At 36.2% G+C, this 19,929-nt stretch overlaps 1 protein-coding gene across 1 annotated transcript; it reads left to right on the top strand.

Moving 5' to 3' along the window:
• The first annotated feature begins 258 nt into the window (after window positions 1-258).
• On the top strand, window positions 259-19,653 carry LOC106077797 (uncharacterized). The gene is made up of 10 exons (XM_056026448.1): window positions 259-842; window positions 4,268-4,446; window positions 5,443-5,554; window positions 7,026-7,142; window positions 7,244-7,315; window positions 7,841-9,141; window positions 11,817-11,994; window positions 13,814-13,866; window positions 15,135-15,353; window positions 16,521-19,653. Exons 1-10 carry the CDS (start codon window positions 734-736, stop codon window positions 16,752-16,754), a joined length of 2,574 nt encoding a protein of 857 aa, XP_055882423.1. The 5' UTR covers window positions 259-733; the 3' UTR covers window positions 16,755-19,653.
• Window positions 19,654-19,929: the final 276 nt, after the last annotated feature.

The following is a 19,929-nucleotide window of genomic DNA, read 5'->3' as shown; positions in this document are numbered from 1 at the left end:
GGACTCTTATGTCCACAAGTAAATACACTCAGAAACAAAGAAATACACATTTTATGTTCACGCTCCACCATTCCCATACCCGTTTTATATCTCGTGTCTATTTTTGTACATGATATAAATAGTATCAAATAGGCGTATACTATGGGAAATAGTCGCTGGTATAAATCTAATTAGAAATAACTCAACTCCAAGGGTGGGGCTACCTAAGCTCTCACGGGGCGTTATACAAATAACCAACAAAACAATTACTAGTCAGTTGAGAGGGATGCACAATGGGCCATGGTGTGGTGGCTTCGGGTGTACCCAGACTTCAAGTTCAGAACGATTCATTCCCACTACGTAATGTGTCTAGCCTTTCGTAAATAGGCGTTAAAGTTATAGTGTCTGAAGTATCCTTGTAACAAACAAGAAGTTTTAAAAACATACGGATGCAGATTTGTATGGTAGTTATAAAACAAGTTGCTTGGGAGGACATTGCTTGCTATTAGACGGAGCTCTGGTAAGAGGAACTTGTATCCAACAGTCGCCTGAAGTGTTCGTCTTAACGAGAAGAATAGGAAGAGAAAAAAAACAACCAGCGCGCAGAAGAAGAAAAAAAATATTTTTTTTTTGGCCGGGCAATTAGTAAAGATAAGAAAAGGGCGGGGACTGCACATTTTCGAAGCGACGGCCCTGACGTCACTGCAACCAGAGTCCAGTTTATCAGACGAGTCTGAGAGGAAAGACGCTGAGAATGGCTTCGTCACTGAGTCTTGTGTTCTCTCTTAGAACTGTGTTCGTGTCCTTTGCCTCCTTATTTGTGCAACTGATTTTATTGACCAGAAATGGAATAACTGCTAACGGTAGGTTCATGACAAAAACTTAAACTCTTTAACATGCGTCGTTTTCTTTGTTTTTGTTTGGCATAAATTATAAACTATTGTCCTATTCACTTAGGGAATGTTGGGGAATAGAAAGACTTTCTGTGCAAACAATTTACATATTTGGTTAAAGAATTGTTCTTGATTTTGTTTTGATGGATAAATGTTGGAGCATGTTCCCAGAACTAAAGATTATTGCGTCACACTCCAAGCCTCCTGCAGGGGAAGAAAGCGCAAAGGGTTGGTCACAACAGCCCGAAGCGCATATACACGACTAGTAAAGTTCGCCTTTCAGACCTTGCAATCTATAGGGCCGATGATTTCATCTGAATCTGGCCCACGGTTAACGAGGGTGTCATGTGGCCAGCTCAACCGCCTTTACTTTTTCCCCAACTAATAACAGGTACCCATTAGGGCTAGGTGGACTCCCAAAATTAAAAGTCATAGTCTTCAAACGGATTCGAACCTGGCCCCCTCCACCGTTCGGAAGCAAAGCGTTAAACCACTCAGCAATTGCGCCTCCAGGCATCCATACACTATTTGGAAAGAGTAAAAGGACGTTTTTTTTTTGTTCGTATAGTTCAGCTTGTTGTTTAAAGTTAGGTTTAGGATACGATGTTTTTATTCACATCACATTAATAAGGCTTGTCATGGATTCCGAGGATTAATGAGGAGTGCAGCATTGCACGTGGTTACACATCAGAATAATTACATTACAACATTCGCTTTCAAGATTTCATTCACTTATTGGGCCATGCCCTGATTTAGTACAAATTCTTATCCGAACTTTTGTTTATGACAGCGATGAAAACTAACAATGGAAACAGCAAAGCAATTGTTTTTCTCTTTAGAGTTCGATATAGAGCCTTTGTATTCACAAACCTCCAATACAAACTTAGAGATTGTATATTGTGAGTGACCTCCAGCTGTCTCGTTCCAATGCCGCATGCAACCAGATGCTCTCTTCTATGTCAGCTAAGGCAAGTTGACACCTAAGCTGGTCTTTAAAGCGTTTCCGTGGGGCGCCTCTGTTACGTCGACCACCTTTTAACTCTCCAAAAAAGACTGCCTTTGGCATGCGTTCTTCTCCCTTATGAGATATGTGCCCTGCCCAGCGTAGCTGTCGGACCATAAGAAGTCCCTCTATACTGTCCATACCGGCGTTCGAAAGGACCTCGCTGTTTGTAGAGCGGTCTTGCCACCGTATGTCCATGATGGAGCGCAAGCATCTTGGGTGAAAGAGCTCACTTAATATTATTACTGTATTTTTGAATATATTCGTTTACGTTAAGTATCAAAAGAAATGAAAATAAAAACCAAAAAAAAATTATCTCTATATCTTTGCGGAATAATTAATGTTTCTTGACTAAACTGTTACGTCAGCTGTTAAGAACCATATAATCAACTACTCAACCATCATATACAATGATCCTTTCATTTGATAGCAATTTGTAGATAGTCTAATTAACGAATTACTGAAACTGCATACATAGGCCTACCTTTTATATATTAGGAGACAAAAAAAGAACGGTAAACTAAGTGATCAACGACGGGAAATTACAAGCTTTAAAAGTTTAATATATACCATTCTAAAGCTGTGTTTTCTTGTGCGTACATCATTCTAAAGCTGTTTTCTTGTGCGTACATCATTCTAAAGCTGTTTTCTTGTGTGCACATCACTCTAAAGCTGTGTTTTCTTGGGCTTCTTATGTTTTCATCTTAAGATTAGCATCCTAGGATTTCACCTAGACCTATACCTCCACTAAAGCCACCATTCACCAATCAGCATGAATGTTTCCCATTGCCATAGAAGTGTAATGGTCATGCAGCAATGGGAACATATTGTCACTATCTCCGTTAGATTTATGCATTTATTTTTTGGTTTAGAATTAGATCGATTTGAATATTGTTGTAAAGTAAATAGTAATAGTAAGATTGATGTTGGACTCAGCATTTGTTTCTATATTCTTTCATTTGACTTTCATGTTTCAAGCAGTGTTTCAGCCTCCAGCCATCACTTGCCACTTGTACTTATTACTCTAATGTTACTATGTATATTTAAGTATTTGAAGTGAGACAAACTCTAGCAATACACACACTGGTTTGGTTCACCGTAAGGCACACATATAACATCTCTCTTCTCTCTCTCTCTTTCTCTGTTTAATGCACATGTTGCCAACTCACACGGCATACATTCTTATGTATTTGTACAAATAAAAATATTTCTATTAATTTACTTCACGCATTAAGAAAATAAAATAATTTTTTTGACGCTGGTACTTATTAATTTCGTACAAATCGTGTCATGCCACGGACTTCCTAAAGGAAACAGTGAGTTTAAAAAAGAAACACTTGAAACCGGAAGTCAAAAAATATTTCTGTTACTATTCTTTGAAAAAAATCTAGATCGAAATATCCTGCGGACCAAAAGATTTTGACTGATAAAAAAGAAAAGGAAGTAGAAACCAATTAAAAAACATTTAAAAATACTAAATAAATCTTTTATGATTGATCAGTCAAAACGGTGTGATTTATAAAAAGGTCGCAAAAAAAAAAAAACGAGACCAAACAAAAAAACAAATAAAAGCTTCAAGCAAATGTCTGATAGAAAATTAGTGAATTAGGTAAAGTGAATTTAAGAGATTAATAGATAATTTTACATTTTACCAACTCTCTTTATTTTTTTAAATAGAAAAGTTTTAAATGTTTTCCCAAATTCTACTTTATAGTACAGTACTAAATTTTCCCAATTTTCTTCCAAATATATATCTAAATAGGTTTCTAAACTGTCTGATTTTGAAAAAATATTTTTTTTTAAAATTGGCTTTTTTTATTTTTTGTTTGTTTAATAATTTATTTAAAAAAAAAAGACTTACATTATAGACACGTCAAAGGGTCGATGTAACTGTTTCTAGACGTTAGTTGTTTCAATTAGTGCTGTTTTTTTTTTCATAGTTTCGTTAAGTCAAGTCAAGTTCCCCTTTCAGACCTTGCGATTTATAGGGCAGATGATGTAATTGTCATTCTGTTTCTTTGGTCCACGGTTAACGAGGGTGTCATGTGGCCAACACAACGACCAACCGCCTTTACTTTTTCCCCCAACTAACGTCAGATACCCATTAAAGCTAGGTGAACTTAAAGGCGCCCGAAATTAAAATCCCAGTTATCACTAGGATTTGAACCCTGGACACCGAGCTTGACCGCTAATCCACCGCGCCTCCATTCGTTCTTAAGTGGTAAAGTAAAAACTATTTCAGCAATTTCCGGATGACCTAAAAACTATCATAGTATAAAGTATAAAGTTAACGACAGGACGTCAAAAGACGAATTAGTTTTTTCTTTTTTCCCTCCCAGTTCTAGTTTAAGTAAAATTAAGTTTAATGATTATGTACACATTTAATTGACAGGTACAGGGAGTTGTACAGAGATCTGGACTAATGTTGTGTCATTGGATGACCAATGGAGGTCAGTGTATAATGACCAGACCTCCGCTAAAGAACATTGTGACGAGGGTAACTTAAAATTGGACACGTGGTACAGTTTCAGTAAAACTGAGGACAACGAAATACCAACAGAGTGTGTCAAGGTGAGTACACAAACATAATACAGTGTGTTAAGGTGAGTACACAAACATAATACAGTGTTTCAAGGTGAGTACACAAACATAATACAGTGTGTCAAGGTGAGTACACATCTAACACACACATAATGCAGTGTCTCAACGTGATTACACGTACAAAGCAAACACTTGTATAACACAGTGTACCAAGGTGATCACGCCTTCAAAGCTAACACACGTATAACACAATGTGTCAAGGTGAGTTTACACACAAAGATAACACAGATCACTCATCGAGATATTGAGACTGAAGAAAATTGAAGCTAGTGAATGCTAAGAAATGTATTGAACTTTGTTCTGTTCATAAATGAACGCCTCAACCTTTTTTTTTGTTTGTTATTTATTTATTCATTTTCCTCCGTTTCCTTGTTGTACTTTAGCTATGTTGCAACACTTTATCCTAGCTACACTTCAGAAAGGTTACAACACTTTGTCCATGTTATACTTTAGCTATGTTGCAACACTTCATCCTTGTTAAACTTTAGCCATGTTACAACACTTTACTTTTGTAATAACTCTATTTGTACAATTCTTCATAAATGTTATACCCCTCATAGCTTTATGGGTCGAGGGAGCACATCAAGCCTCCCAAGTCTCTGTCTTCATTCTAGGTGTCCCTGTTCAAACACTTGAAGATTGTTGTTCAGATGTTTTCAAATACTTTAAGATTGTTGTTCAGATGTTTTCAAATACTTTAAGATTGTTGTTCAGATGTTTTCAAATACTTTAAGTATGTTGTTCAGATGTTTTCAAACACTTTAAGATTGTTGTTCAGATGTTTTCAAACACTTTAAGATTGTTGTTCAGATGTTTTCAAACACTTTAAGATTGTTGTTCAGATGTTTTCAAATACGTAAAACAAAAATAAACATTTCGCTAAATGTTGTGTATGTTAGTTAACTTTTAGATTTAAGTGATTTAATTTTTTTGGTGAATTAATTTGTATGTCAATGATGTTTCTAGAATCATGCCTGCGGGACACGAGTCGGCATGTGGTTAGATCTGTCTGGTCAGCCAATTACGGAGGATGGCTCTATCGTTCAGGCTCATTTATGTGGGGCATATAATGTTTTAGGTAAGAACGATATAATTTTTGCTTTAGAAACGTGTTGAAAATATAATAATTACCCCCTTGAGTTGTGGGGTCTGTTGGTAGGCATGTACTTGGAAGTGACTGCCGATTGGGGTTGTATCGGGTGAGTGCCGAGGTGGCGGGCAAGGATTTAATGCCGATGTGGTCATGTACGAAGTTAGTTCTGGTGTGACGTCAGCGGTAAAGTAGCCGCACCCAGATGGGAAGTGTTTGCCGCCATGCCGTCAAAGTGAGGTCAACTGGAAGATATAAGTGGCTGAAGTGTGTAAAAGGACATGTGTTCACGTCTGTGTACAAACATGCAGCTTCAATCAGACACTTCACACAGGCTACACACAGGATACACATAGGCTACACACAGGCTACATGTAGGCTACACACAGGCTACACGTAGACTGCACATTGCTAAACTCCGTGGCTTCCTACGTCCTTAAATTTAGAATATTGTAGTAAATATCAGGCAAGAAATCAACAAAGGAAGATTAACAGCTACAGTGATTTAATAAATTAATTAACTAAATAAAGTAATCGAGACACACAAACCAACAGGATGCAACGTTCTCTAAGTTCTTCTTTACAACATGGCAGGAATCCACCATGATAAGTCTATTTTAGGCTCAGAGAAAACAAGAAAAACATTTTAAAAGCATAGTTGTTTAAAAAACAAAACAAAATCTGCGTGATTACAAATATTTGTATCAATTGTTTTTGTTTAGCGCAATATCATGCTTTTAGCTTTCTCAATTCGCTACCATCCTATCACTTGTCTGGACCAGTTGGAAAGAGGTAGGGGAGAGAAAGAAGGGGGTATTGTGGTGATCGCTTTTTAAATGCATTTAAAAGAAAAAAAATGAACGACCTGAATTCGAATTTGAAGGCTAAAGCCTCCTTATCCTCCTCTAGCCAATACACTAACCAGCGAATCGCTTACGACAAAAAGAAGGTTATATATTTATTTGTTGTTAGCTTAAGACTTTAAAGCGATGACCTACAAAGTATAAAGGTGGTTAATTAAACTTATACCACCACATCAGTCAAGTACAATTTCTTTCCCTTGTTTGAGATACAAAACAATATGACTAACTAATCCTGGCCCTAAACCCTAACCTTACAAATAGTTAATTAACTAAGTTTTTTTTTTATTGATTATTATTTTGTCTGGTAAAATTGCGCAAAATTTCAGCTAGATACGAAATTGGGTGAGGGAGAAATAACGTGTATACATTTTTTACCAGACAGACAGAGTGAGTTGTTATAAGTTTTATAAAATAAAACTTTAGATAGATAAATAGATAGATAGATAGATAGATAGATAGATAGATAGATAGATTCCCCTAAATGTAATGAACTCTTGGTATTTACATACAAAGAAAAACCGTTTCCTACCGAAGTGAAAGAAAACTGAATGTCCTGTATTTAATCAATAAATTACGACTTGACTTTCTCTATTCAGGGAAGTACGATTGTTGTGTTCTAAGGACTCCAGTGTCAGTAAAGAAGTGCAGTGGGAAATCTATTTATAAATTACACAAGTCTATTGACCGCTGTTCTGTCGCAGTCTGCACACAAGGTAGGTATATTCTTTTATGTCCGTTACATAACTATATATAGTATACATATATGGAGCATAATAACATGGTATAATATGTTGTTGTTGTTTTTTCTTGTCAGGAATCAATGAGACATTGAACGATACAGTCAAAGCTGTGGCAGGTGCAATTTATACTGAGGATACATCTACTGGTAAAATGAAATCTTTGCATTTTACAAAGCTATACATCTAATATTAACAATACTAACAGGTGTGGTGGCTGTGTGATAAAGCATTTGTCTTTCCGATGAAGACTGGGATTTTGATATTCGGGATTTTTTAGGTCTCCCTGAGAACTACTCTTATGGGAACCTGACATTAGTTTGGAATTAGTAAAGGGGTTTGGTTGTTGTGCTGGCCACATGACACTCTCATTAACCGCGTCGGCCTTAGAAAAAGATGACCTTTTACATCATCTGCCCAAGAAATCGCAATGTCTGAAATGGACAATCAAATAATTCACAGGTACATGTATAATGTACCCTAACAAATTATACGTCAGAATTTAAGAAAACATACAATTAAAAAGACAATGTCTTTAGAACTTGTGTTACGCACTAGGAATCTGTTTAAAGAATGTTATCACTATTATCTCTTTAAAACTTTTTATAAAACAAAATTTAAATACATTTCTTTATGATGTATTGTAGTGACAGTTTTTAAAAAATCTATTACAGGCACTACAAACTTGTTGGTAACAGAAGCCTCAACTTCTGGCTTAGAGATGAGTGAAACATCTTCTATTGGAGAAACCACCAATCAGGCATCATCAGGTGATACCGCCAATACGGCAACTTCTGATGGAAACAACACTGAGACATCTTCTGTTGATTTTACCAGTGATGTATCTTCTAATGGAACCATTGATACATCTTCTGTTGATGTCACCAGTGAGGTATCTAGTGATCGAACCACCACTGAGACGGCTCCTGTTGATGTCACAAATCAATCATCTTCTGTTGATGGTAGCACTAAAGTATCTTCTGATGAAACCAGCATTGAGCCACCTTCCACTGGTACCACCAATGAGACATCCACTGATGGAGCCTTGCCTGTTGGATCTTCTGAAGGTTTAACCAGTAAGGCGTCTTCCGATGGAACCACTATTGCAGCGAATAATGAAGGGACCACAATTAAAATGACATCTGATTTTGAAACAACTCAAACATCTAGTGTGAGCTCCTTTAGTTCAAACGAAATATCAGATTCGGTCATTGCTGAAGAAAGTACAACAGACCATGCTATTTCTTCTAAAGAAGCATCAGGGACCTTCTATGAGAGTACAGAATCACCATCGTATAGTTCATCTACCCCAGCAACATCATTTTCAGATGAATCCCAATCAGATTCCACCGACAGCACTGCTGAGGTGAGCTCAGAGTCTACGTCGGAAATGACAAGTGGCGTCACTGGTGCCCTACAGGATAGCACACTCTACATGTCTACAGATGACATTGCTCCTCAAAAGTTCATTCAACCATCAACGACAGAAACTGAGACATCAACGACTGATATTCCTCCTCCTATGCCTGCTGAAAATGAGTCAACAGATAAAACGAGCCCAGAGACCATTGTTTCAACGCAATATGAATCAGACGTCACAGAAAACTTTACCTTCCTTGGAGAAACATCTAAGCAAGCAAGTGAGTCCCCGCTACCAGTTTCAGCAGGTGAAATATCTACAGACATTCCGGAGATGTCATCCACACAAGAATCTTCAACGGGTATGGACCTACTGACCACGAATGATTCCATCCCATCCAGTTCTGAAGCTAGCAGCACAGATCAATCGGGCGATGAAAAAGCACCCGAGACAGAGCCGACATCAGGTGTTATCTCGACCTCAACTACCACCACGCAAGGAGTGATCACCAGCATCATGCCAACGAAGGCATCCACTGAAAAATCCACAACTTCCTCTATACATGACGTTATTATGGTGGAACATATAAAGCTGATATTTAGATCTCCAGCACCGGTAAGTTCCTTGATAATGTTCCTTTAAGGTCCAGTTATTGCACGTGGACCTCAAACTCGCTTATATAGAAAATGAAGTTGTTTGTTCCAGAAAGACAAACATTAGTGGCTGGACATAAAATATTGATTGAAAATCGCTAAAATCTTGAAGCTTTAATTTTTCTGACTAGTCGTGACTGGAAATATGTGCCATTATTTTAACGAATGTATATGTATACTATGTGTACTAGATGTGGAACGCTCGTCTATTTATAGCTTGTATAGTTTGTAAGTATTGAAACTGACACTTGCTCCTTAATATTTGATGTAGTGCAAGTTATAGAGGATTGCTTCTTGATGTTTGATGTTGTGTTTTGAAATGTTGAATGTCAGTCTGTGGGTAAAAATATGAATTGGAACTGTCACAAAACTACTTTAGAAAAACAAATAAAATACTTTCAAGTGTTCACTAGTGACTTGAAGTAGAGTTATCTTTCTTCTTTACCAGTCAAAAATAGTCTGTGGGATTATTGAAGTGCACGAAATATGCTTGGAAAACTAGAATAAATGAATAAAGTAAATTATAGTTTTATATATTTTACAAGCTCTATATTTTAAAGCAAAATAACCGGTAGCCCATAATGCACTACAAACGAAAAAAATAACCAAAAATATTAATATATCAATAACTGTAAAATTGTTATGTTTGATTGTAAATATAGGAAAGCAATGTGTAACAAATACAGTAGGGCGACTAGGATGTAAATCATATGGTCACAACAATCAGGATAGCCCCCTATTTCCCCACAGCATATCTCAACCATGATTGTCCACTATTTCTCCACAAAATATCTCAATCATGATAACCCACTATTTCCCCACTGAATATCTCAATCATGGTAGCCCACTATTTCCCCACAGAATATCTCAATCATGGTAGCCCACTATTTCCCCACAGAATATCTCAATCATGGTAGCCCCCTATTTCCCCACAGCATATCTCAACCATGATTGTCCACTATTTCTCCACAAAATATCTCAATCATGATAACCCACTATTTCCCCACTGAATATCTCAATCATGGTAGCCCACTATTTCCCCACAGAATATCTCAATCATGGTAGCCCATTATTTCCCCACAAAATATCTCAATCCTAGTAGCCCACTATTTCCCCATAGAATATCTCAATCATGGTAGCCAACTATTTCTCCGCAGAATATCTCAATCATGGTAGTCCACTATTTTCCCACAGAATATCTCAACAATGATAGTCCACTATTTCCCCACAGAATATCTCAATACTGATAGTCTGCTATTTTCACACAGAATATCTCAATAATGATAGTCTACTATTTGTCCACAGAACATCTCAATCATGATTGTCCACTATTTCTCCACAGAACATCTCAATCATGATTGTCCACTATTTCTCCACAGAACATCTCAATCATGATTGCCCACTATTTCTCCACAGAACATCTCAATCATGATAGCCTACTATTTGTCCACAGAACATCTCAATCATGATTGTCCACTATTTCTCCACAGAACATCTCAATCATGATAGCCTACTATTTGTCCACAGAACATCTCAATCATGATTGTCCACTATTTCTCCACAGAACATCTCAATCATGATTGTCCACTATTTCTCCACAGAACATCTCAATCATGATTGTCCACAATTTGTCCACAGAACATCTCAATCATGATTGTCCACTATTTCTCCACAGAACATCTCAATCATGATAGCCTACTATTTGTCCACAGAACATCTCAATCATGATTGTCCACTATTTCTCCACAGAACATCTCAATCATGATTGTCCACTATTTCTCCACAGAACATCTCAATCATGATTGTCCACAATTTGTCCACAGAACATCTCAATCATGATTGTCCACTATTTCTCCACAGAACATCTCAATCATGATAGCCTACTATTTGTCCACAGAACATCCCAATCATGATTGTCCACTATTTCTCCACAGAACATCTCAATCATGATAGCCTACTTTTTGTCCACAGAACATCCCAATCATGATTGTCCACTATTTCTCCACAGAACATCTCAATCATGATTGTCCACTATTTGTCCACAGAACATCTCAATCATGATTGTCCACTATTTCTCCACAGAACATCTCAATCATGATAGCCTACTATTTGTCCACAGAACATCCCAATCATGATTGTCCACTATTTCTCCAAAGAACATCTCAATCATGATAGCCTACTATTTGTCAACAGAACATCCCAATCATGATTGTCCACTATTTGTCCACAGAACATCTCAGTCATGATAGCCCACTATTTGTCCACAGAACATCCCAATCATGATTGTCCACTATTTGTCCACAGAATATCTCAGTCATTATAGCCCACTATTTGACCACAGAACATCCCAATCATGATTTTCCACTATTTGTCCACAGAACATCTCAGTCATGATAGCCTACTATTTGTCCACAGAACATCTCAGTCATGATTGTCCACTATTTGTCCACAGAACATCCCAATCATGATTGTCCACTATTTGTCCACAGAACATCTCAGTCATTATAGCCCACTATTTGTCCACAGAACATCCCAATCATGATTGTCAACTATTTGTCCACAGAACATCTCAGTCATGATTGTCCACTATTTGTCCACAGAACATCTCAGTCATGATTGTCCACTATTTGTCCACAGAATGTCACAATCAACCTGGTTCACCTGATGACTAGTTTTTTCCGACGTGCTGAGAACGACTCAATACATCGCAACATGAAAGCTTTCTTCAACATGACCATTCCTTCGGAATACAATGAGACATGCTATTTGAACAGAACTTGTGTCATGGTCAAAATCACATCCTCAGGTGGAGAAGGTAAGTGTACAATAATTTATCTATAGCAGGATAATCTTTGCGGCAGGCTACCGCCAAAGTTTTATTTTATTATTCAGGTTTGAACCAAAAGTATTACAGCTTACAACTTGCAGTCTCTCATTGACATATTTAAGATATGATTTACGACCTAATCATTTAGCCCCTTTTTTTTTTTTTTTGTAAATATACTCCTTGGAATTGGAATAATAAGTAACTAGTGCAATGTTGGTAGAGGGGGAAAGGGAGATTACTTATCTTGTTAATTAACTTAATGTTGTTTCTTTTATTTTCATTGTCTCCCTTAAGGAAAAAAAAAACATTTTGTGGTATTTTGTAAAAAAAAAATGATCTCTGTATCTCCTTGATCATCCCCACACCCCACAAAACTTTGTGTTTTTTTTTATAGAAATTGTATCAAAGATAGATTAACAAATATATATTTTATTTGAATGTTTATTTTTTTTCACAAGCGTTTCTATGTGGCGGCCCTAAGGATGGATTGTTTGCGGAGGCTCCTACATTTTTTCGAAAGCTTTAATAAAGATCCACTTATGTGAATGAAAATATGTTATCTAAAAGCATGCTATATATAAAAAAGATGTTCTTGCAAATTTAAACTGACTCTCCTTTAAAAAAATATTTAGTACACATAGTTTAGTTTAAAAAAAGTATATATTTTTGAGTTAAAAAAAAAATCACCCCTCCCCTGAAACCCGAAAAAAATCCTGGCTACGCCCATGCTTTAGCATAAGTCGCCGTCCCCTATACAAGATATGTGCCCTTCCCAGCATAGCTGTCGAATTATAAGCAGTCCCTCTTCACTGTCCTACTGGCATTGCTAGAACATCGCTGTTTGTGGTGCGGCCATCATCGTACGCTCATAATAGAACTTTGGTGAAAGCATTCAAGAAGTCTTAGTTAGTTTTCTGTATAGTACATATGTTTCTGATCAGTAGAGAAAGGTGGACAGAATCTCTGCTTCATAGTGATTGATTATTGTTTTTTTTTGCATACGGGCAGAGCGATTCATTCTGCCAAACTCTAGCTTGAAGGAGTCCAAAAGACGGTTATAAGCTTCTCTTGAAAGTGAAGCTTCATTAAATACCGTGCTTCTCAGATAGATAAATTGTATTATCGACTTCTGAAACATGGTCGGCGCCGGCAGCGTACCCAAATTTGTTAAGGTCGAGATGGAGCTCATGTTCAGTGTGAGCAAGTCAGGTGCAATCATCGGTATAGAGAAGCTCTGTGACAACCAGCTCTTTTGTTTTACTGTGGTACAGTAGGGGCCGAAGGTTCAACACATTACAGTCTAAGCAGAACCTGACGTAGATGCCTTCGTGCAGTTGCTGCCTGATTGGACCCAGCATTGCCCAAAGAAGGCATCAAAAAGAGTAGGAAGTGATAAGAGAGACCATCGTTGTGTATAATATGACCTTTTTGTCCAACAACGGTGAACCTCTTTGAAGGGGAACATCTGAGCTTAGAGAAAAGTGCTTCATAAGCCATCGCGACTGACCGTGTCATAGACAATAGTTAGATCCACAATGGCAACGTGCAGGTCAAGTTATGATCGCTGCATTTTTCTTGCATTTGTATTAGTCGTATATATATATATATATATATATATATATATATATATATATATATATATATATATATATATATATATATATATATATATATATATATATTTGTATCGTATGTATTTTACTTTTATTTCTATATTCATAGAAATAAAACATTAAATATAAGCATTGTATCCTTGTATATTTCTATATATAATCATTGATTGTATGTTTCTACTCCAATGTTGTAGGTATTACAAATGTATTTGACAGACTGGACCTCACTGCCTTCTTGGATAAAAATGTACGTAACTTTATATATATATATATTTGTTGTAATGTGATTTTGAAGGCTTACAAATGTTATCCCTAAATGTTAGTCTTCTTTTGTCTTCTTCACGTTCAGCTCTAGAAAAGTTTGAATATAATAGTAGGCTATTAAAAGAGAATAATACTAGAAATATTTGTTCTAAATGGTAAATGATATTTAGACATGCACACAATTTTAGTGCTTCGTTTCATTATGTCAGCCTGTGTGTTGATTCACGGTCGTTGGGTTGTTGCTCCAGACAGCTATTCCAACTAAATCGATGTAGGCGTATTAATATACCTTAATGTATAACTTCAATATAATTTAAACACATTTTTTAAAACAAAAATGAATGTAACCTTAACATTAAATACACAGCTTTCAACCTCAGGATAGATGTACGTAAAAACACAAATAAACAGTTGAAACAAAATACAGATCACTTTAAGCTAAAGGTTTTACTCTCTCTCTCTCTCTCTCTCTCTCTCTCTCTCTCTTGCATCAATATCTATTCACTTATTTATCCCCTCAACTGCAATGTGGTTACATCAGGATCTATTCACTTATTTATCCCCTCAACTGCAATGTGGTTACATCAGGACCTATTCACTTATTTATCCCCTCAACTGCAATGTGGTTACATCAGGATCTATTCACTTATTTATCCCCTCAACTGCAATGTGGTTACATCAGGATCTATTCACTTATTTATCCCCTCAACTGCAATGTGGTTACATCAGGATCTATTCACTTATTTATCCCCTCAACTGCAATGTGGTTACATCAGGATCTATTCACTTATTTATCCCCTCAACTGCAATGTGGTTACATCAGGATCTATTCACTTATTTATCCCCTCAACTGCAATGTGGTTACATCAGGATCTATTCACCTAGTACAAACACATTTTCTGCCATAATTTTACTCCGACTCTTCCTCTCTTAATTAATTGTTGATTTGACCACATTAAATTTAATTAATTTTTGGCTTTATAAACTGGAATTTGTGTTCTATAAAAAGAGCACGCATTCTCCTATAATTCTAGACCTAAAGTTACGTTTTCTGATTACCAATAAAAATGTTATTGAAGTTTAACCATAACAGGGTAGAATGTGCAAATGTGAAAAATGAACAAAATCTGTGAGAATGTGGAAAATAGTAAATGGGATGCTTCACCAGAAACACGCTAACACCCAAATTTCATAACACTGTAAAAGTGAATTGTAGTTTTTTTAAACTTCTTATATTGTGATACTTCGCAGGCTAGTTATAAGCTAATAGGATATTGTAGAATCAGTGAGAAGTGCGAACACAAGGAGGAGACGCCAAAGGTTCAGGCTTCCCAGACTTCCTTTGAGAAGAACGCGCCCATCTTTATCACCGTCATTGCCCTGTGTGTCGTCTGCCTTGCTGTCATCATCGTTGGCGTTATCTGCACAAGGGTCTGGAGGAGAGGAACATATCATGCTGGAGACAATGTTGTAAGTATTACTTTTGACTTGAGAAGAAAGGACCATCGCTGTAACTGGCAGTGGCGTCGCTAAGGCTGATGTCACCAGGTGCGATCAGTTATGGTATCGATCTTCCCATCAAACCTTCCTGAAAAAACAAACATTCAGAATAAGATCTGTCGTTATTTTAGTTTTGTTGATGTGTCACCCAGTGCGGCCGGAACTCCTCGACCCGCACCCTCCCTTCCCCGCATTAACGCCACTGGTAAGTGGTAATTGTGTAGCTTGTAGGCCAATGATATTATTAGTATTGTGATTTGACCAGGAAGTGATACGGAGTTAATGTAAATACGATTTTTGCGACTTGTGATCTTAATAATAATAATAATAGTAATAATTCAAAAATTGTATATCCATAAGAAAATGTGTCTTATAATTTGTTATTACACCAAACAAAATATTCAAATGGTTCGAATCAATACAAAGCAATGCTTTAAATATAGGACACTATACATTTATTTAAAAAAAAACATTGGTCATTTGTCTAATGAATCGTGCAAGTAGCTAATATCGTGTTATTTATTTATTTATTTGGACATAGCATTCCAGTCTAATTTTTTCCCCTATGTTGAACAAGAGTTATCTGGTCCTTTTTTTAGGTCAGCTTATTCCTTGAACCGGGAGGGTCTGAGTGGTAAAGCGCTTGTCTTCCGAACCGGGGTGCTATGTTCAAAATCTGGTAAAGTGGGATTTTGAATGTCTGTATCTTTGGGAGCCTCTGAGTCCACCCAGCGCTAACGAGTACTTGTCATTAGTTGGGAAAAAAAGTAAAGGCGATAGTTGTTGTGCTGGCCACATGACACCCTCGTTAACCGTAGGCCACAGAAACAGATGACCTTTACATCATTTGCCCTATAGATCGCAAGGTCTGAAAGGGGAACTTTACTATACTTTACTAGCCCTTGAACCAAATTGAAGTGTTTAAAAAAAAAAAATTTAACGTCTTTGTAAATCGGAATTTAAAAACGAGAATCATATGAAATGAAACACATTCTATTGCGTGTGTTAGGGCAAATAGTATAACTATATCGCAGTTACGTCTTCGGTGCTTTCTCTCTTCTCTATCTATCTAGTCCTATCCATTTATATCTATTTATATCTGTCATATATGTACATATCTTGATACATATGTCACAGGAACGTGCAGGAACCGCCGAAGATGACCATCATCACGTGACCGCGACGCCGAGCCCATTCACAGACGAACAAATCATGAAAGACGAGCTGGTCACCAGCAAACCGGACATAGCAGAGAAAGGGTCAAGTAATGGAAGTGCACTGGATGGCGGAGAAAGCACTTGGGTTATCCCCTTGGATGACGCCCCAGCTCCAGAGGTACCGCCCATAAACTGCGAAGACACCAAACTTTGAGATAAATGACTTGGCATTTAGGCAATAACTGAAAATAAACTATTTTATTGACTGTCGAATCTTAGGATGTTACATTAACAACAGCCCAGAAGAAAAGTACGAACTAAAACAATTTTTGTGTGTGTTTTATAGAGAAAAAGATAAGTCACATTGTTTGGTTTCATTCTTCATTTCAAAATTAATGTATTTCAAGCTAAACCAGATCAGCATTTGTAGCCGGGTTATGTCTGGGTATTGTAAGTCAAGTCCACTTAGTCTAAATGGTGGATTTTCTTGCCCATTTTAGGTTATCATCCATATGCTAAATTTTCCATTCATGTTCAGTTTTCTTTAGTCACACGTTGGTGAAGACTAATGGAAAAACAACTGCTGTTTTAAAACTACATGACACTTGTATAAAAAGGGCTCATAACATTGAGAAAAAATAATTATCAGAGAGCCCTAATTACTCTGTAATACTTTGGAGTAATACGTGAAGAAGCTAAGAGGTATTGATTTAAAATTATGACACACGGACGCATATCCATAAAAGACAAGCCTTTTTAAGTTTCCAGTGTACAGAAAAAAAAGGTGTTGATAAGCTTACATCTTTTTTTGGTGAAGTTTGATGTTAATTTGTGTGTGCATGTTTATAGCACGCGGCCAAAGCCAATGTTCTGAGTTCTTCTGTTTGTAGTGTCTATTTAGTTGGCAGCATTGAACTTGAATTGAGTGTCCTTGACATTGTTTTTGAAAAGCTCCAAAAGGGCAGAGAAGGAACTTAAAAAGTATAACTCACTTGCAGAACGATATAATTGTATGCACAATTGAATATTGTCACCTGATCATTCAATTTGTTTCGGAACGTACAGTAAATGTTTCCTTTTGTTTCATGTTGCGGTAATGTCTTGATTTCAGATCCATCGTTTGGTTCTTTTTTTTTTTAAAGATTAATTTCCAAGAAATTTCTTTTTGAACTGAAGACTACTACACCAAAGTTTTCAAGACTTTATAAATATTTGTGTGTGTGTGTGAATGGAATTGTTACATGCATCGCAATTTTATGTGTGGCATAAATGTTAGATGACAAAAAAAAAATGTATATGTTGTGTTTTATATGTCTGAGAATGTCAAATGCTATGATAAAATGTATGTGGTGTGTGAGTAGTATGTGTATGATTGCGTTTTTTGATGTTTAAAAGTATTCCAACGAACGAGCCCTCCACTTGTTGTTAATCCCATGACTAGCAATAAGGTATTTGATGATGTCTATGAAGACGACAACACATAATGAGTAACAGGCGGAGAGTGCAGAAGTGTATGGAGATGTTTGTAAAAATGTTTGAAAAATATTTCGGATCTTCCTTCCAAGTTGAAGATAATTTATTTCCTAGTCCAGAACGACGGGGGTGGCAGCGGACAGGGTTTGAACCCGGGACAGTCAACCAAGTCCAAACGACAGTCCAGCGCGCATACCGCATGACCAGGCAGCTGATTTGGTGAATGGGAATGCCATCATCTTATGAAACAAATTCTATTGAAAAATGTAAATAAGTGTATTTTAAGTGTGTTTTTTTATACTTTGTTTTCATATAACGCATGCTGTCTTTATCTATACTCTGTTTCAAACTGGCAGGATAAAAGTGTAATTTATGCGCTAATTGTGGAAATATAAGTTCTAGTACATGTATTTCTATTCCAGCTTCTGAATGTGTTTTAGATAGGCAAGGCTTAAACTGTTTGTATGCACATACTTTTCATGCAGCAAGGCCTCTTTTTTTTTTTTTTGAATAATTTTGTAGTACTGAAATAAGCTTCGTTTTTCATGTTAATATTTCTATAATCAATTGTATGACTGTGACTTAAATAATATTTTTTAAAGATTATTTCTTTATAATAACACTATGCATATAATATTTATTAAATGTAATATACTTGATTTGATAGTTTGTATTCAGGTAGGAATACAATGTTTGTGTGTTTATGTGTGTGTGTGTGTGCAATTGGGAGGAGAGGTATTAAACTAAAATATTAATTGAGGAAGAACCAAAGTAGAGTAAATGTAACTATAACTACAAATTAGAGATCTGAGACTTTAGATGCACAACACAAGAAAGTTAAGAGTACGCCAAGGCACAAATTATAGATCTTCTATGTAAACCAGTGTTTTTGTTAAGTGAAAGTTTTTCCTAACATATATATTAAAGATGTTTCTTAAAAACAAAAGATTACTAAGCGTATCGATTTGGGAATTCAGTTGTTAGTGTTGATTACAAAACTTTACCAAGTCATTGACTTTTCTGGTTTATGATTTTAACCCGTTCTATGATTGGGAAGAAAGGATTATTGTATGAATTCGTCCTACAAACGAAACAATCTACAAGAAGTCTGGGTCCACTCTTAAAAACCCAACTTATCACACTTCTTGTTGCGTTGTTCTACTATCTCACATTGGTGCTAATGATCCAGCTCTAGTAGAGTGACAAGGGCTTCAGCGACGCGGAAAGTAAGGGCTCAAAATTATTTCCCTTTACCATTGTTGTCTCCTTTACGAAAGCTCAAAAGGACGCAGGAATAGGCATCAGATATCACTGTACATAGAGCTGTCATTTATTGTAAGGTATTCCCTGTCCAAAGACAACGTTCATTTATCATGTGTACATGTATTCTTAAATATAAGAATGATACATTTCACATTATTCTGTATACTATTTTTTATGTGCTTAGCTAGTATGTTTTTAGATTTGATCTTACTAATAATATGGCGTTTTAAATGCAATTGTTATTATTACAATTTATTCGAATTATGCAAGGTTATGTTATACAAATTACTTGAAACATAAATATATGCATTGGTATTGGTTATTTTCCTTGTATTAAAGAGTGGAAAAATCTAAATAAAGCTTTTTATTTATCTATACTACCAGAGTTCATTTTTATTGCAACCAGCCATTGATAATAATAGTACAATACTATCGATTTGTGCATTGGAGTTCTCTTTATGTTCATATAAGCCTACTTTACATAAAGCTACTTTACATAAGACTACATAACATAATACTGCTTCACAAGACTACTTCACATAAAACTGCTTTACATAAGACATACTTTACTTTAGACTATCTAGCTCTTGATACTATTGTACTAATTACATCGACTGCAAAAAAAATATATTCATTATATATTTTTATATAAT

This window comes from Biomphalaria glabrata, chromosome 4 (genome assembly GCF_947242115.1).
Source record: "Biomphalaria glabrata chromosome 4, xgBioGlab47.1, whole genome shotgun sequence".
In the NCBI taxonomy this organism is placed as follows: Eukaryota; Metazoa; Mollusca; class Gastropoda; family Planorbidae; genus Biomphalaria; species Biomphalaria glabrata.
Note: the sequence above shows the minus strand (reverse complement) of the source record. Positions and strands in the feature narration are given on the sequence as shown.